Source organism: Molossus molossus, unplaced genomic scaffold (genome assembly GCF_014108415.1).
Source record: "Molossus molossus isolate mMolMol1 unplaced genomic scaffold, mMolMol1.p scaffold_m16_p_2, whole genome shotgun sequence".
NCBI classification, from domain to species: domain Eukaryota; kingdom Metazoa; phylum Chordata; class Mammalia; order Chiroptera; family Molossidae; genus Molossus; species Molossus molossus.
Genome location: NW_023425355.1, coordinates 114,435,615 through 114,451,272, shown reverse-complemented (window position 1 = coordinate 114,451,272; position 15,658 = coordinate 114,435,615). Strand labels below are relative to the sequence as shown.

Sequence of the window (15,658 nt, the reverse complement as noted above, 5' to 3'; positions counted from 1 at the left end):
GATGTTCAACATTATTAGTTATCAGAGAAATGCAAATAAAAACCACAGTGAGATGCCCCCGTCACACCAATTAGGACAGTTAGAATCAAAATGTCACACAATAATAAGTGTTGACATGGAGAAACTGGGATTCTTACATTGCTGGTAGGAATATAAAATGGGACAACCACTTTGGAAAACAGTTTGGCAGTTCCTCAAATGATTAAACATAGAGTTAATATATGACCTAGTAATTCCAATCCTAGGTACATACCCAAGAGAAATGAAAACATATGTCTACAGAGAAACTTGTACATGAATGTTTATTATTCATAACAGCCAAAAACTGGAAATAACCTAAATGTCCATTAACTGATGAATGGATAAACAGAATCCATACAATTCAGCTATAAAAACGAATGAAGTACTAGTACATGGTACAATATGAATTAACCTTGAAAACATGCTTGGCGAAAGAAGACAATTACAAAAGACCACGTATTATTATTCCAATTATATGAAATGTTCTGAATAGGCAAATCTACAGAAATAGCTGATTATTGCTCGCTGAGGGCCAGGGGCAGGCACTAGGGTAAAAGGATAAAGGTTTAATTTTTGAGATGATGAAATGTTCTAAAATTGACCGTGGTGATGGTTGCATGTATCTATGAATATACTAAAAGCCACGGAATTGTGCACTTTAAAGGGGTGGACAGTATGGTATGTAAACTACATCTCAATAAAGGTGTTTTTTAAAAAGCTCTAGAAGCCCTGGTGGCTGTGGTTCAGTGGTCCGAGTGTCAGCCCCTCACACCAAAGAGTCTCGGGATTTCCATCAAGGGCACATACCTGGGTTGTAGGTTTCATCCCCAGCCCATTGATGTGGTTCTCTCTTTCTCTCTCTTTCTCTCTCTCTCTCTCTCTCTTCCTTTCTCTCCCCCCACTTCTTCCCTCCCTTCCACTGTCTCTAAAATTTAATGGAAAATATCCTCCAGTGAGGATTAACAGAAAATAAATAAATAAATAAATAAATAAATAGCTCTAGAATGAGATATTTTCTCTTTTCTTAGATAAAACATTATCCAGACTGTTTTATCATTAGTCAGAGTTCTACAAACTGTGTATTTATATACTCAGCTACACATGTAATATGTCTGGCATGGCTAAAGATCATTATCTATTAAGCAACTCTAAAGATATTAAATAATCATAAGTTGAGAACTATCAAAACACAAATAATCCTCTAATTCTCCAGCTGATGAACTTTACCTTTGACATAAACATGTGCGTATCTACATTCACAAAACAGAAACACTAAAACTTTATATAAATTCAATGAGATTTTGTCAGAATGTGACTTTTTGAATAGCCAATTCAAAAACAGAATACTATAGTATGAATTAATGAAAGAGGAATGCAATATCAAAACCAAGAGTTTTTGTTTTTGTTTGATATGTTACTGAAGCATAACTCAGTAGTATCAAATAGGTAACTTAAATACCCTTGGTATAATTTAGGATTTAACACCAGATTTGAAAAACTAAACACTTGGATTTGATATACTTCAGTAATACCCAACTTTTCACTGAAAGTTTGAACATCTTTAAGAAAAGATTACTCTAAATTAACTAATTATTGGGAAAAAAAATCTTTTTTCCAGAAATACTGTACCATGCTTCTTCACTTCAGCCAAAACAGATTTAATGAACTGTAAACTTTGTGATAAACAAGCTTAGAGTAAATCTATTAAGTATTTATAACATTTACAATAATACAAAGCATTATTCTTTCAATGATGCTTCACAGTGTACCAGACTTTCTGTCTACAAACTTTAATTTCCCAATCATAGCAACAGACAACAGTTGAATAAGAGGACTTTTTTCTCCCATTAGGAAAACTTAGTATATGGTACAAAATCTTCTCCTTCTCTAAATAAACTTTTATCAGTGTTATATAGAAGGATGACCTCAGCTTATTCCTAGAGACAGAAGATATGGGCTAGAATGCATCTTACAGAATTCTTCCAGTCTCATCATTGGCTTAGCTACCAGAGCTGGAATTGAGCATTAACTTCACTGAAAATCAGGTTTTATTTTTAACTTTCTAAACAGAAAATTATTCTAGAATTTTAAATTCTCAACTTCTTTATAACCTATTTTTTCCTTTCACCCTAGCAATTTTCACATCAGCTTTACGTCTAATGAATGATAAGAGAACCTAGTGAAACTGAGGCCAGCAAATGCAGTGGGCTAAAATTGAGGTGACATGTCAGGAAACCACGTGCAGAAACACAACTGTGTTGTAGATTTCTTTCTGAAGTGGAATTTTATGGAATATACAAACCCCAATAGATTTGCAAATACAAAATTACTATAAAAGGCCCCAGCTCAGTCGGTTAGAGCAAAGGCCATCCCCATATGCCAAGGTTGCAAGTTCCATCCCTGGTCAGGCCACATATAAGAATCAATCAGTGGCCTGGCCAGTGTGGCTCAGTGGACTGAGCATCCTTCTGTGGACTGAAAGGTTCCATGGACTGAGAGGTCCCGGTTTGAATCCCAGTCAGGGCACAGGCCCAGGTTATGAGCTCAATCCCCAGTGGGGAACATGCAGGGGGCAGCTGATCGATCTTTCTCTCTCACATTGATATTTCTATCTCTCCCTTCCCCTCTCTAAAAATATCAATAAAAACATATTTTTAAAAAAAATCGACCAATGAATGCATAAGTGAAACAATAAATCAATGTTCCTCTCTTCCTCTCTCTCTCTCCCCACCCTCTCAAATCAATACATAAAATTTTTATTTTATTTAAAAAAAATGTTTTTCCTTTATTGATTTTAGAGAGAAAAGAAGTGAGAGAGAGAGAGCTAGAAACATCAATGAAAGAGAACATCGATTGGCCGCCTCCTGCATGCCCCCCACTGTGGATCAGGCCCACAACCTGGGCATGTGTCCTGACCAGGAATCGAACCAACAACCTCTTGGTGCATGGGTCGATGCTCAACTGCTGAGCCACACCGGCCAGACAGTACTTAAAAATTACTATGAAACTATTTCCAATTTAGCTTCTCAGGATCCTAAAAATAAATTTATTATGGTACCTCTATAATGGGTGGCTGTTAATTTTAATTTATCCAGGAAGCCTGATAAACTTAAAAGAATTTTTTAAATGACTTAGCCAATATAAAGTTGTTTTTCTGCTTTCACCTATAAAAATTACTATTTTAAATGCCATTACATAATTGAATGGAAAAAAGAATTTTAGCATCAATGTCAAGCTTACTTAGAGAATCTACCCACTTTCCAAATATAATGGACAGTGGCCAGGAGACTACTTGCCCTTATAAAGCTGAGCCTGTCGAGCTGATCTCAATTAAAGTGGGTAAATGCTCTCATTATTTTAGGGCTTGATTCATTTTATGACAATTACTCTACCTTTCCAATATGAACTACATTCCTCTTATTAGAAGTGACTGAAGCAAACAGGAAGGAGTAATTGTGCATCTCACGTGTTAACATCCCCCATCCTCCCCAAGTTATGAGCTCAATAGGCTAAAACAACATCCTTCCTGATGTTTTTCCTCCGAACACTTCTTGAACATAGCTTAAAACTTTGTGGGGGGCAGATTTTAGCATCCTTGGTAGGCTTCACTACATGTCACTTCTTTGAATTCAAAAGAGTGATTCAACAGTCAAAAGGCTGCTTCTTTTTTTTTTTTCCTCACCCGAGGACATTTTTCCATTTTGTTGTTCAGGTAGAGTGGGGTGGGGGGGAGGGTGGGAGAGGAACAGAGAGAGAGAAACATCGACGTGAAGGGAAACATCGAGCGGCTGCCACCCACACAACCGACCAGGGCCGGGGACAAACTGCAACCGAGGTACGTGCCCTTAGCGGGAACCGAACCCGGGTCTCTCCAGACCGCAGGCCGACGCTCTAACCGCTGAGCCAAACCGGCCAGGGCAAAAGGCTGCTTCTTGAGGGCTGGGGTTATGCCTCCTTATTCAAGTCTCCATCCACCATATCCTATAACCTGTGCTCAATAAATGTTTGGAGAATGAGTAAATGAATAAACAGATAAATGCTGTAATCAGCTCTGTGACCTTGAAGAAGCCATTTAACTTCTAGGAATCTTATTGTTTCCTCATCTGTAAAATAAGAAAATACTGACTTTGTTATACTCACAGGGTTGTCAAGAATCAATAGGCAAAATTTAAGGAAGTACTTTGCAAACTCTTGGACCCATACAAATATAAGTTAACCATTCCTCCCCTCTAGTTCAAGTCTCCTAATTAATGTATTCTAGTGTAATGATGTCTCCAGATATTGCCCACTCTTCTTTCTGTCCATAAATACTAAGCTTCTACAGAAATATACTATACATTATCATAATATAATTATTTACATAAGTAATATTTCTCGAAACAAATCAGCAGATATGTTAAAGGTAAAATTAAAAACTGTGTCTATTGTAAGTTAACATTCCACAAAGTTATTTTATATAAAATAAAATCAAAAGTTTAACTTACCGCACATTTTTCCACTTTGCCGGCATTATTAGCCCATTTTACTAAGGCTAGTAATCGAACAAAGAGTTGACGTGTCCGGCTAGCAAACTGCACTATTTCTATTTTCCTATAAAATAAAACAATTCTTAATAAACCAACATATTTAAAAGAGTATTTCACAGTTTATTTGATCTAAGCTAAAGAATAATTTAATCTTTGTTTAAAATCATTACAACAAAATGAACCTCCTAAAATATTTATCTAAATACATATAAATTATTGTCATATTTTGTATACTACCTGCATATGCTTTATTTTTCACCTCAGAGTAATAAATCCAAAAGAATGTTTTAGCAATAAATCACATTTTAAAATTAATTTTACGTTGCAATAAGAGTTGTTTACTAAAATATACTAAATTCACAGATATAAAGTTACTATATAGAAATTAACTGGGTCACACAAGGGACCACATTAGGAGTTATGAATTAGTAACCTTTTGGGTAAGAGAAAGAAACTGAAATAGAGCTTGAAATTGTATTATTCCTACAAAAGCAAGGTCACAATTACCATCTTGCAAAGGCATGATTTTAAAAATTAAATAATAAAAAAACTTAACTATGCAACTCTTTACCAAACGAAATTCAATGATAAACTTAGATATTAAATTAGCCGAAGAGCCCTGGCCAGTTTGGCTCAGCAGTTAGAGCATCAGCCCACGGACCAGAGAATCCCAGGTTCAGTTCCCACTGGGGGCGTGTGCCTCGGTTGAAGTTTGTCCCCAGCCCCAGTTGGGGTCGTGTGGGTGGGGGCCTATCAATGTGTCTCTCTCACTTCGATGTTTCTCTCTCTCTCTCTCTTTCACTCTCTCTCTCTTTCCCCCTCTCCCTCCTGCTCTGTCTGAAGATGGGTTCGGGACTGTCCTCGGGTGAGGACAAAAAAAAAAAAAATTAGCCAAAGAAAGTAAGTTGAGTACTAAAAGTAAAAGCTAGAAGGTCTGTCCATATCTATTTTTATTCTATATCCACTACAATGCTTTTTCTCCCAATACTTGTTCCACACTATTTTTATCATCTCCTTATAAAGTCTTTCAAGCTTAACTAAAGGCTTTATGTTGCCAATCAATGTGTTGGCTAGACCTCTCAACTTCATGTCATTTACAAAACTGATGATATCTTTCATAGTTTATCTAAGACACTGAAAAAAATAATCCACAGGCCAGGACTACTGAGAGGACCGAAACAGGACACCAACCTTCCTCCAAGTGGATTCTGGCCTATTAATTTTAGTCCAGCTGTTTAATGACCTACAGATCCTGTCCACATCTCTGTATCTCACCAACAGCGATACCATGATACAATGCACCAAAACCAAATTTTCACTGAAGTGTTATCCTGACTGAAGACTACAGAGTCTAGCTCCTATCAAGAGCATACATAGCCCACAAATAACCTGATAGGCTTCCTCAAGAATCAACCAGCAATATTATTGATAGTATAAAGAGAAGAATCAAGGAGACAGATACAGTTATGACTCTTTGCCAATGTCTGTGAAGGATCCTAAGAGATAAAATAAGCAGAGCCTCACAGGCAACAGTTGGGACACAGCAGAAATGTTAAATGTGCATTATGATCTGGCAGCCACCTCAGTGCTAGGAGCCTCTCAGTACTGTCACTCTAACTCAGAAATGGCTTACAGAAGATGCAATGTCTCTGCTCCTCTTCCAGAACAAACATATTTGTATGTTATTAATTTGGTTTCCCAAATGAGCTCCTCTACTGGAAAGAAGACATCCCCCTTTGCAAACTATCATAACATGAGTTTTTGGGACACCATGCTGTCTCAAGTGATAAGTTTTTCCAGAGCCCAGTTTCCCCTCTACCCAAGAGTAGACAGAACAAATCCTGACTTTTATTTTCATTTCCTTCCTTTAAAACTGAGCAGCCAAACCATAACACAGACATGCTGCAATTTTCTCTCACACCTCTACCTTTTGGATCTATGTCTAATTCTATCAGCAAGGTCAGTTGAGGGTAGGGGCAGAGCGTAATCACTAATAAATGCTAAAATCCTCCCTAGTGACTTGGTATTAAAAAAAAAAAAAAAAAAAAAAAAAGGAGCATAAGTAGTGCAAAGATACAGTTAAACAGCCTTTGCTGTAGCCATTATTTAAATCTCCATCAAGAGATTTCTTTGAAACTTTAATTTATCTTGTTCTTCTGGCATATGGAAACATACTAGTGTTTAGTTGTATCTAAAGCCCCAAATGCCAACTGAATCAAAATTGTTTCAACTATAAAAAAGCAACAGCAAACAGCAACAGGCAAATGCCACTTCTCTAAAGATATCTAATAGCACAATTGTAGCAAATGGTAAATCAGCAGCCAACTTTGAAGTCAGTTTTTCCTTTGGCTTCTTCCATTAAGTTCTATCTTCTGCATCTTCCTATCCCCCTCAGAGACTTGACCTAGTCAGTGACTCAATAAAGGTTTCTAGACCCTACGGTCCAGAGCTGGTCTTACATCAAGGATGAAGAAATTACAAATGATGTGAAAAAAAATCACCCAAGGCTCTCTGGACCTAGGTTTCTAATCCGCAGCCCTACCATCAAAGCCCACACCCACTCTCTCTCTAATACACATATATACAAACACACTCTTGATATATCAACACAGACACAGATTTAAGGTTTTTTCATACTCACCTTTCCACATCCGATTTCCTTGGCAGTCTAAGAAGAAGAAAAAAAGAAATTGACTAAATACATGCACACCTTCATCAAAATATGATAACAGTCTTTACTTTGACTCTATTAAATATCTTAGGGTTTTTGAAAAACTAGATAAATAACCATTACTGGCTTGTGTGGCTACCAACTCTTTTTTACTTTTATGAGTTTCTAGCAATGTTGCTATAAGGGAAAAATCAACAAAGGAGCATTTCTCTCCATTCAAAATGCTTCAGAAGCTATTGCATGAACCTCAGACATTTAAGATGCCCAAGTCTTACATTAGCACACTATAGCGGAGAGAGTCAGAGAAAATACTCTTTTAAGACTAAAACAGTCACGGATGCAGAGTACTACTCAGTAGCCAGTCTCTCCGCATCCAGTGGAACCTTGCTTCCAAGCAGTAATCCTTTCCTGTTTTGTTATGGTGGGTAAAACTAGAAGCTGGGCACACAAAAGTGCCAGTGTCAGCAAGGGTTTTACAGTAATTATGATGTTGCATATGGTTAGATGTAAATAATTTATATTACTTTTAAACAGCTCCAGTAAGGTTTTGATTTATTTATTTTTGCTAGTTCTCCAGTATGATAGCCAGCAACCAATGTCACCATTTTCCCTGACAAAGTATGCCATTTAGCACTCTCGCATCTACAGGTGATTTTAGAAAGATCCTGATCTACCTCCTGAATTGCCATATTCTGCAAACTTCTATTCCATGGTCCAAGATTCAATAGCCTGAACAACTCTAAAGCCTCCTCTAACATTTAATCGTTCTTGAAGAATACATACCAAGACCCTTCGATCCTCTTCTCTCACCCACATGCCACAGGTGCAGAAAAACTAAGATCATGAGGGAAAACTATCAAAATGAGCTCTGGCTTGTAGTTACCTACACTTCTTACAGTAGACAGTGGGATGGAAGCTGAAGATAGCATCCAAGTAATAAAGAAAACTAGGTAGGGGCTGGAAGGACCGGCAGACCAGAAGACAAAGCATAAATTAAGGCTTTATTGTAAGACTGGAAATAAAAGCAGCTGTCAAGTTCCTCTATATGGGAAAGCTCATGAGAACACTCACCTGTCCTCAAGGGAGGAAGAGAATAAGAACCATGGGTGTAAGAGAAAGAGAGAAACAGAAGAATAGAGCCTTTAGGGGTAGAAAGAACGGGGATCATTGTTCCAGCTCTTCCCACCTGCCTCAGGGACCCTAAAAGGATCATCTCATGTCAGAGTTGGTATCATTTCAGGGACAAAGAATGGACTGAGCCGGTGTAGCTCAGTGGTTGAGCGTTGACCCATGCACCAAGAGGTGTTGATTTCTGGTCAGGGCATATGTCCCGGTTGCGGGTCAATCCCTGGTGGGGGCGTGCAGGAGGCAGCGATTGATGTTCTCTCTCATCGGTGTTTCTCTCTCTCCCTCTCCCTTCCTCTCTCTCCAAAATCAATGAAAAAAAAAACTTTTAAAAAAGAATAGACTTTGCTGTCTGCATCCTTTCCCCCCCAATGCATCCTAATGTAATTAAATTTTCTCTATAGATAACAAATCCACCATTTGCAGCAAAAGCCTTAAAATGCTAATTTTTAGAAACGGTAAGTCACAGAAACTTATTTATACCTAAGTGTGGTTAAATTTACGTAACTGAGATTCTGCATTTTCTGATTTTAACTTTAAAAAGTTTTAAAAAGAGTAGATCCTGCCCTGGCCAGTTTGGCTCAGCGGTTAGAGCATCGGACCGTGGCCCAGAGGGACCCGGGTTCAGTTCCCGCTAAGGGCATGTACCTCAGTTGCAGTTTGTCCCAGGCCCAGGTTGGGGTCGTGAGGATGGCAACCAGTTGATGTTTCCCTCTCACTTCCTCTCTCCCTCCCGCTCTATCTGAAGATAAATGCAAAAATGTCCTTGGGTGAGGATAAAAAAATTTTTCAAAAGAGTAGATCCTAAGTCCCTAAGTCAAGGCTGAGTGCAAACTTTAAGATCAGAGCGCGTATATGGGGCGGGGGTAGTGTGGCAGAAGGAGGGAAGTGGACAAGCAAAGGAAAAAAAACCCAGAAATCTGGGGCTACAAACAAACCACCTAAAATGCCAAGGCTGTCCTTTTTTCTTTAGATAGTTCACAGACAAGCATAAAATGTGGCAGAAGAAATAATTCTTATAAAGTATGTAAGAACAGCGTTGACCCATGCACCAAGAGATCACTGGTGAGATTCCCAGTCAGGGCACAGCCCGGTTTTGGCCTCCATCCCCAGTAAGGGGCGTGCAGGAGGCAGCCAAATGTTTCTCTCTCTCTTTCCCTCTGCCTTCCTCTCTCTCTAAAAATCAATAGAAACATATTTTTTTAAAAAGAACACTGGTTTTACATTATTAATATATTCTGACAGTTTCTACCTGGAACAAGGAAAAATACATGATTTAGGAATTTCCAAGGTAAGTCCCTAAACTAAAAAGTTATTTTATATATATACCTATCAAGAGCAACAGTGAATCTTCCCATAAAATTCTCCATGGTCTAAAGTGACAATTCTAAAAATTCATTCACTGATGTATTAAATCAATAAATAATTAGTTAAGCCCCGACTAGGTGTCAGGCATTGTTCTAGGCCCTGGGGAAAGTAGCAAACAAATCAAAATCCCTGTCCTCACTGAGCTTACAGTGGGGAGGAGATGGAAAACAAACTAGTGAGTAAAGAAAAATTGAGTGAAGAGGCAGAGGGCTTTTCATGAATAGTCAGAGAAAGTCTTTCTGATAAGTTATATCTGAACAAAGACCTAAAGGAAATGAGAAAGCAAACCACACAGATTTCTGGGAGAAGAGCAAAGGCTCTAAGAAGGCACTATCACAAAACATCAAGAGGGTAGAGTAGCTGAAACAGAATAAGCAAGGAGGAGTATTGGGAAATGAAGTTAGAGAGGTAAGGGAGAGAAGGCACAGATCATGTAGGGCCTTAAAAACACATGTCCTGGTTTGCCCAAGATGGTTTCAGTTTATGACGGTTGCTTTGACATTATTACTAACAGCACCATCTTTCATGCTCAAGTGTCCTGATTTCGACCATACTCTTATGGTCACCCTATAAATAGGTGACTATAAAAACTTTTACTCTAAATGAGATGGGGAGCCACTGGATGGTTGTGAGCAGGTTAAAAAGGATAACCCTGGTTATTTTTTGGAGGAAAAACTGAAGCAGTCAAGACACCAGTTAGCAGGCTACTGCTAGAGGTCTATGGTAGAGATATGAGTATGGAAATCATAATCATATAAAGGGTACGGGACTAGAACTATATACTTATTCTACAGCAATAAAACAGATGTTTCTCTCTTCATAACTAAGTCCTAAAATAGTAAGAACACCACAATATAATTCAAAGAATTTCTACAAATTCTATGGAAAAACAATTTACACAACCACTCCTTTTTTTTTTTTGTGGTATGTGCCACTAGTGGGAACCGAACCCAGGATTCTCTGCTCCGCAGGTCGACGCTCAACTGCTGAGCCAAATTGGCCAGGGCTACACGACCACTCTTAGCAGTTTTTAACACTTTTCCATAGCTATACACAGGACACGTGACCTTCACATATGTGAAATTTCCTCATGGATACTCTTGGATTTTTATGAAATCCAACAATAAATGATACAAAGTATATTACTACAATAATCCTTAATCATGGCAGCTACTTATGTTTCTCATTAGATCGAATAGACTCTTTTCTATCCCATACAATAAAGTACACTATATTAGAACTGAGTGAGAATGATGTTGTACAGGAATAAGAGGAACCTTTTCTAATTCTTTTAGTCATCTGCAAACAAATATTTTAAGTCTCTAATAACAAATTACTATGATACTTTACAGCCTAATATCTATATACTAATTATTTCTATTGAAAACACTGATCTGGCTCGGCTGGTGTGGCTCAGTGGTTGAATGTTGACCCAAGCACCAAGAGGTCCAGGTTGGATTCCTGGTCAGGGCCCCATCCCCAGTGGGGGGTATGCAGGAGGCGGCCAATCGATGTTGTCTCTCACCGATGTTTCTGTCTCTCTGCCTCTCCCTTCCTCTCTCTCTCAAATCAATAACGAAAAAAATTTTTAAAGAAAACACTGATCTGAAGTCTAGAAACAGATAAAAGACAAAAACTAATAATTCTTAACTTTTTCTGAACCTGAAGTAAACCACACAAAACAGTAACTAAAGTATGTACACCCCCGAATTTTATAGTGCCTTTTCTTCACACAATCATACTGAAAATCATTACAGTATTCTGATCCTATTCTAAAGGAATTACACCCTAACCATGTCCCAAGGCAATTCATGGATAACTTGATTTATAAATTCCCTTCATACTCCCAGAACAGTAACAGCAAACCAGTTACCAAAAATCTTTTACTTACACTAAATGCATTAAGATTTCAAATGTTCCAGAAAAAACTTGGAATCCAAAATTTTGGATTATTTTCCACACAATACATCTCTCAAGTTCAAACTTAGTCAGAAGCAATTAAAACCCACATTTAAAATGTACCGTCAAGATGCCGTAAAACAGATTTCCTATCTTTGGGATTTTTTAAAAGCTTGAAAATTATGTATTCTTAAACCCTAACATCGGGCTTTGGGCTAAAAAGCTTCCAGCCAAGAAATCAATACAGTTCCGTTGGCAACTTGAGCAAAAATCCCAAAGATGAGATTTTCAACGCAAGCCTAACAACATGCAAAATTAACAAGTCTCGGTTGCTCCCTCTCCAGAAAGCCCCCCAAATGCAAAGCTTCTCTCCTCCACCTCTGCTATGCCCCAGGAGTTCACATATTCTAGACTAAGCAGCCCCGCAGAGAGAAAACAGCAGCCTCTAGGGGAGAGGGAGGTGCAAACCCCTGAGCGGGTTGGGCGGGAAGGGGGAAACCGGGCAGCAGGCATGGGTTTCGCGGCACTTACAGGTCCGTCAACACCATGAGCTCGGAGTAGGCCCGGTGCAGCAGAAATTCGATGAGGGTGCTCAGCCGGTAGCCCGGGCTAGCGGCGGCAGCGGCAGCCGCCGCCACCGCGGCTCCAGGGGGAGGAGGCGCCGGGGCTGACGCGGGGCCGCCGCTGCCGCCGCCGCCGCCTCCGGGCGGGACCAGCTGGTGGTTCTCCAGCTGCACTGGGGGCATGGCGGCGCAGGGTCGGGCTTGGCGCAGCGGCCCTGGACCCTCCCGGGGGCTCGGTCACTGCGCCGAAGTGGGCGCGGGCAGACTCAGCTAGCCGCCTACCGCCAGACCGCCTCTGAACAGGAAGCCGAGCGCCGGGCGCGGAGGCCCGCCCCCATGTAGCGAGGAGCCCGCCAGCCCCAGGGACAGGAGCGAGGGGCGGGGGGAGGGCGGGGAAGCGGGACGGCTGCTGCAGAGGAGCTGCGCCTCCGCCACGGATCAGAGTCCGCTTCGCCAGGCAGCCGCAGCATCCATATTGACGGCCCAAAGCGGAAGTCGATAGGAAGAACGGAAGGGGAACCTGCAGGGGGACTTCCGACAGAACCTTGTCTTTCTCCCTACAGTTGGGCGCCCAGACTCTAAGGGGTGCGTGGGAGTGGGGCGGGGCCGGAGCGCGGGCTCGAAAAGCGGAAGCGGGGCAGCGCGCCACCGGAAGCGGCTGCGTGGGAGGAGCCGTGTCGTCACCGCGAACGTCAGTAATTGCCCCGCCCTTGCCCTCGCGGCCCTCAGGCTTTAAAAGGCTCCAGTTTGCCTTGAGGTAACTATTCGCGCTCCCCAGTGGGACGCAAATGCGGCTGGGGAACCCTTCTAGAAGTTCGTGAGTTGCGGTTCTGGACTCGCGAAGAAATTGTAACGGCTGCCCGCTTGTGACTTCTCAGGTCTTTGCACCGCCCACAGTCTGCTCATGCGCCTTTCGTGGGATAGGAAACGTTTCCGTCATTGTTTTGTTTTTTTTTAAACTGTGGGAAAAGATGCGAGAAAATATGATTGGAGGTAGAAGCAGGGCCCCTGGCAGAATAACTTCATTTGCATGGAGTTGGGTGGATGCCGATCTCATTACGACCCCCAAATCCCGGCAGTCCTACCACAATAAACAGCTTTTCAATCCTCTCCCGCTGGCGCTCACTTGGTTCTTGTCACTGCCCTTGCAGTAGCTGCTCTGCCCTCCAAGGGCTCTCAGTTATGCCCTACCTCCACTTTCCCCCGCTCAAAATCCATGTTTCACATTTTGCTTCCTGATTTAAAGCGGTGATCTCAACCTCACCTGCACGTTGGACTGATGCCAGCCCCACAGAGTCGGCTTTAAATGGGTCTGATGTGAGGTCTGGGTTCGGGGTTTTTCCCAAGCTTCCTAGGTGATTCTAATGTGCAGTTTAAGTAGAAATCCACTGTTTAAAAGCGTCCGTTGCTGCGACCCATTTCAAACGGCTTTTTGCAGATTCCTGTCTGTTAACTCTTAGGTGTAAGAGACGCTCTTGCTGTTCCCTAAGGTTAAAATGCTCTCATTCTTCTCCACCTGTGTAGTCATTCTTGCAGGCCATTCACTGGTCTTCTGAAGGTGTAACCTTCGGAGTGAAATTGCTTACTCCTTCCTTTGTGGTCCTAAAACACATTTAAACACAATGTCACCGTGGTACTTATCAAAAGGCATTAGGATTACTTATAACTGTCCTCCAGCGACTCATTCATCCCTCTGCAGGCCACCTTGGGAAACAAACACTTTTTTTACAAATTAACTAGAATTACCATTCCTTCTGCAGTTGCTTTGGTTTGTTTTATTGACGTTTTCCCCACTTCTTTTGAAAACCATTGATGTAAGTTAAAAAACTCTGGTGGTCACATACGCACAAAAGATAGGCGGTTGTACAACATCGTCCTTAAGGTCTTTTCTAACACTCAGATTCTGATTCTGTGTGATATTGCTAGGATTTTAACTCTGCCTTATTGCATATATTAAACACAGTTATATACCGTGCCTTTTGGTATTCATTCTGTTTGGCAGTAAGTTTCTACCTAAAGAGCATACAACCAACTTGCAAAGAAAAAATTAATGGGGGATGGTTTTTGTTTTTGTTTTTTAAGAAAAGAGTCACAACCATCAGATTAGATTGTATAAACATTTCTGTGAGTTTGAATAGATATCTTTTAAAATTGAAAACTAGCCTGGCTGGTATGGCTCAGTGGTTGAACATTGAGCCATGCACCAGGAGGTCTCGGGTTCTATTCCCTGGTCAGGGCACATGCCTGGGTTGTGGGCTCTATCCCCAGCAGGAGGCATGCAGGAGGCAGCTGATCAATGTTCCCCTGTCATCACTGTTTCTATCTCCCTCTCTCTGAAATCAGTGAAAAGAATTTTTAATTGAAAACTAGTTATTAAAAAGTATTTCAACATTAAAATTTTAATAATAAAAAAGAATATAACAAGATATTAATAAACACAACTAAAAATTTTTAAAGGGTATTTAGGAGGAAAATAGGATGAAAATACAGAAATAGGACTGTGTGACTTAATATGCTTGGATTATTGGAGATTAGGCAGGTAGTGTAAACGAAAGCTCACGAAACAGTTGATAGTCTACCTTCCAACCTGAGAGTATAGTCACCAGGCAAATAAAGGAAGTGCTAGTAGAAGAAATGAGTGGGGAAGGAGAGAAAATGTTAGCATGTTTGGCTGAGTTACTAAAGGAATGACTCACATCCAAAACACTTTTGGAAATAATGTCATTTACAATTTTAAAGCCTACAGTACAATGTTTGCTACTGTAGTATATGTACATATTTCTGGCATTCACATTTTTGAATTGTTCCTCTGTTTGGTCATCACTAGAATGTTAACTTTGGATAATTTCAGAACTAGCAGCATATTTCCTCAGCTCCTTTTTTAAAAAAATTTTCAGTTAAAGTTCATATTCAATACTATTTTGTCCTCAGCTCTTTTTTCTTTTTTTGATCCTCACCCAAGGATATTTTTCCATTGGTTTTTAGATAGAGTGGGAGGGAGGAAGGGAGAGAAAGAGAAACATCTGTGTGAGAAAGACAAATCAATTGGTCGCCTCCCTCACAACCTCAACTGGAACCTGGGATCGAACCTCCAACCAAGGTATGTGTCCTTGACTTGGGAGTCCAACCCAAGACTCTCTGGTCCATGGGCCAATGCTCTAACCACTGAACAACCTGCCAGAGCTGTCCTCAGCTCTTAAATTGACCTAAACATTTTAGATCTTTCATGAAGTCAATCTGATTTTTTTTAAAATCCTCATCGAGGATATTTTTTCCACTGATTTTTAGAGAGAGTGGAGGGGAGGGAGGGAGGGAGAAAGAGAGAGAGAAACATCGATGTGAGAGACACAGCAATTGGTTGCCTCTTGAACCAACCCAGACTGGGAATTGAACCTGAACCTGCAACCCAGGTACATGCCCTTGACTGGGGATCAAACCAGTGACCCTTCGGTGCTCCTGCTCCAGCAGATGCTCTAACCACGGAG

At 40.6% G+C, this 15,658-nt stretch overlaps 1 protein-coding gene across 1 annotated transcript in view; it reads right to left on the bottom strand.

Annotated features, from left to right (window-relative positions):
• MED14 (mediator complex subunit 14) overlaps window positions 1–12,653 on the bottom strand; it is a 74,846-nt gene extending 62,193 nt beyond the window's left edge. Inside the window, exons 1-3 of the mRNA XM_036270456.1 lie at window positions 12,142–12,653; window positions 7,189–7,215; window positions 4,506–4,611 (exon numbers count right to left, since the gene is read on the bottom strand). Coding sequence (XP_036126349.1) covers window positions 4,506–4,611; window positions 7,189–7,215; window positions 12,142–12,356 — 348 coding nt within the window. The 5' untranslated portion in view covers window positions 12,357–12,653. The remainder of the gene's footprint in view (window positions 1–4,505; window positions 4,612–7,188; window positions 7,216–12,141) is intronic.
• Window positions 12,654–15,658: the final 3,005 nt, after the last annotated feature.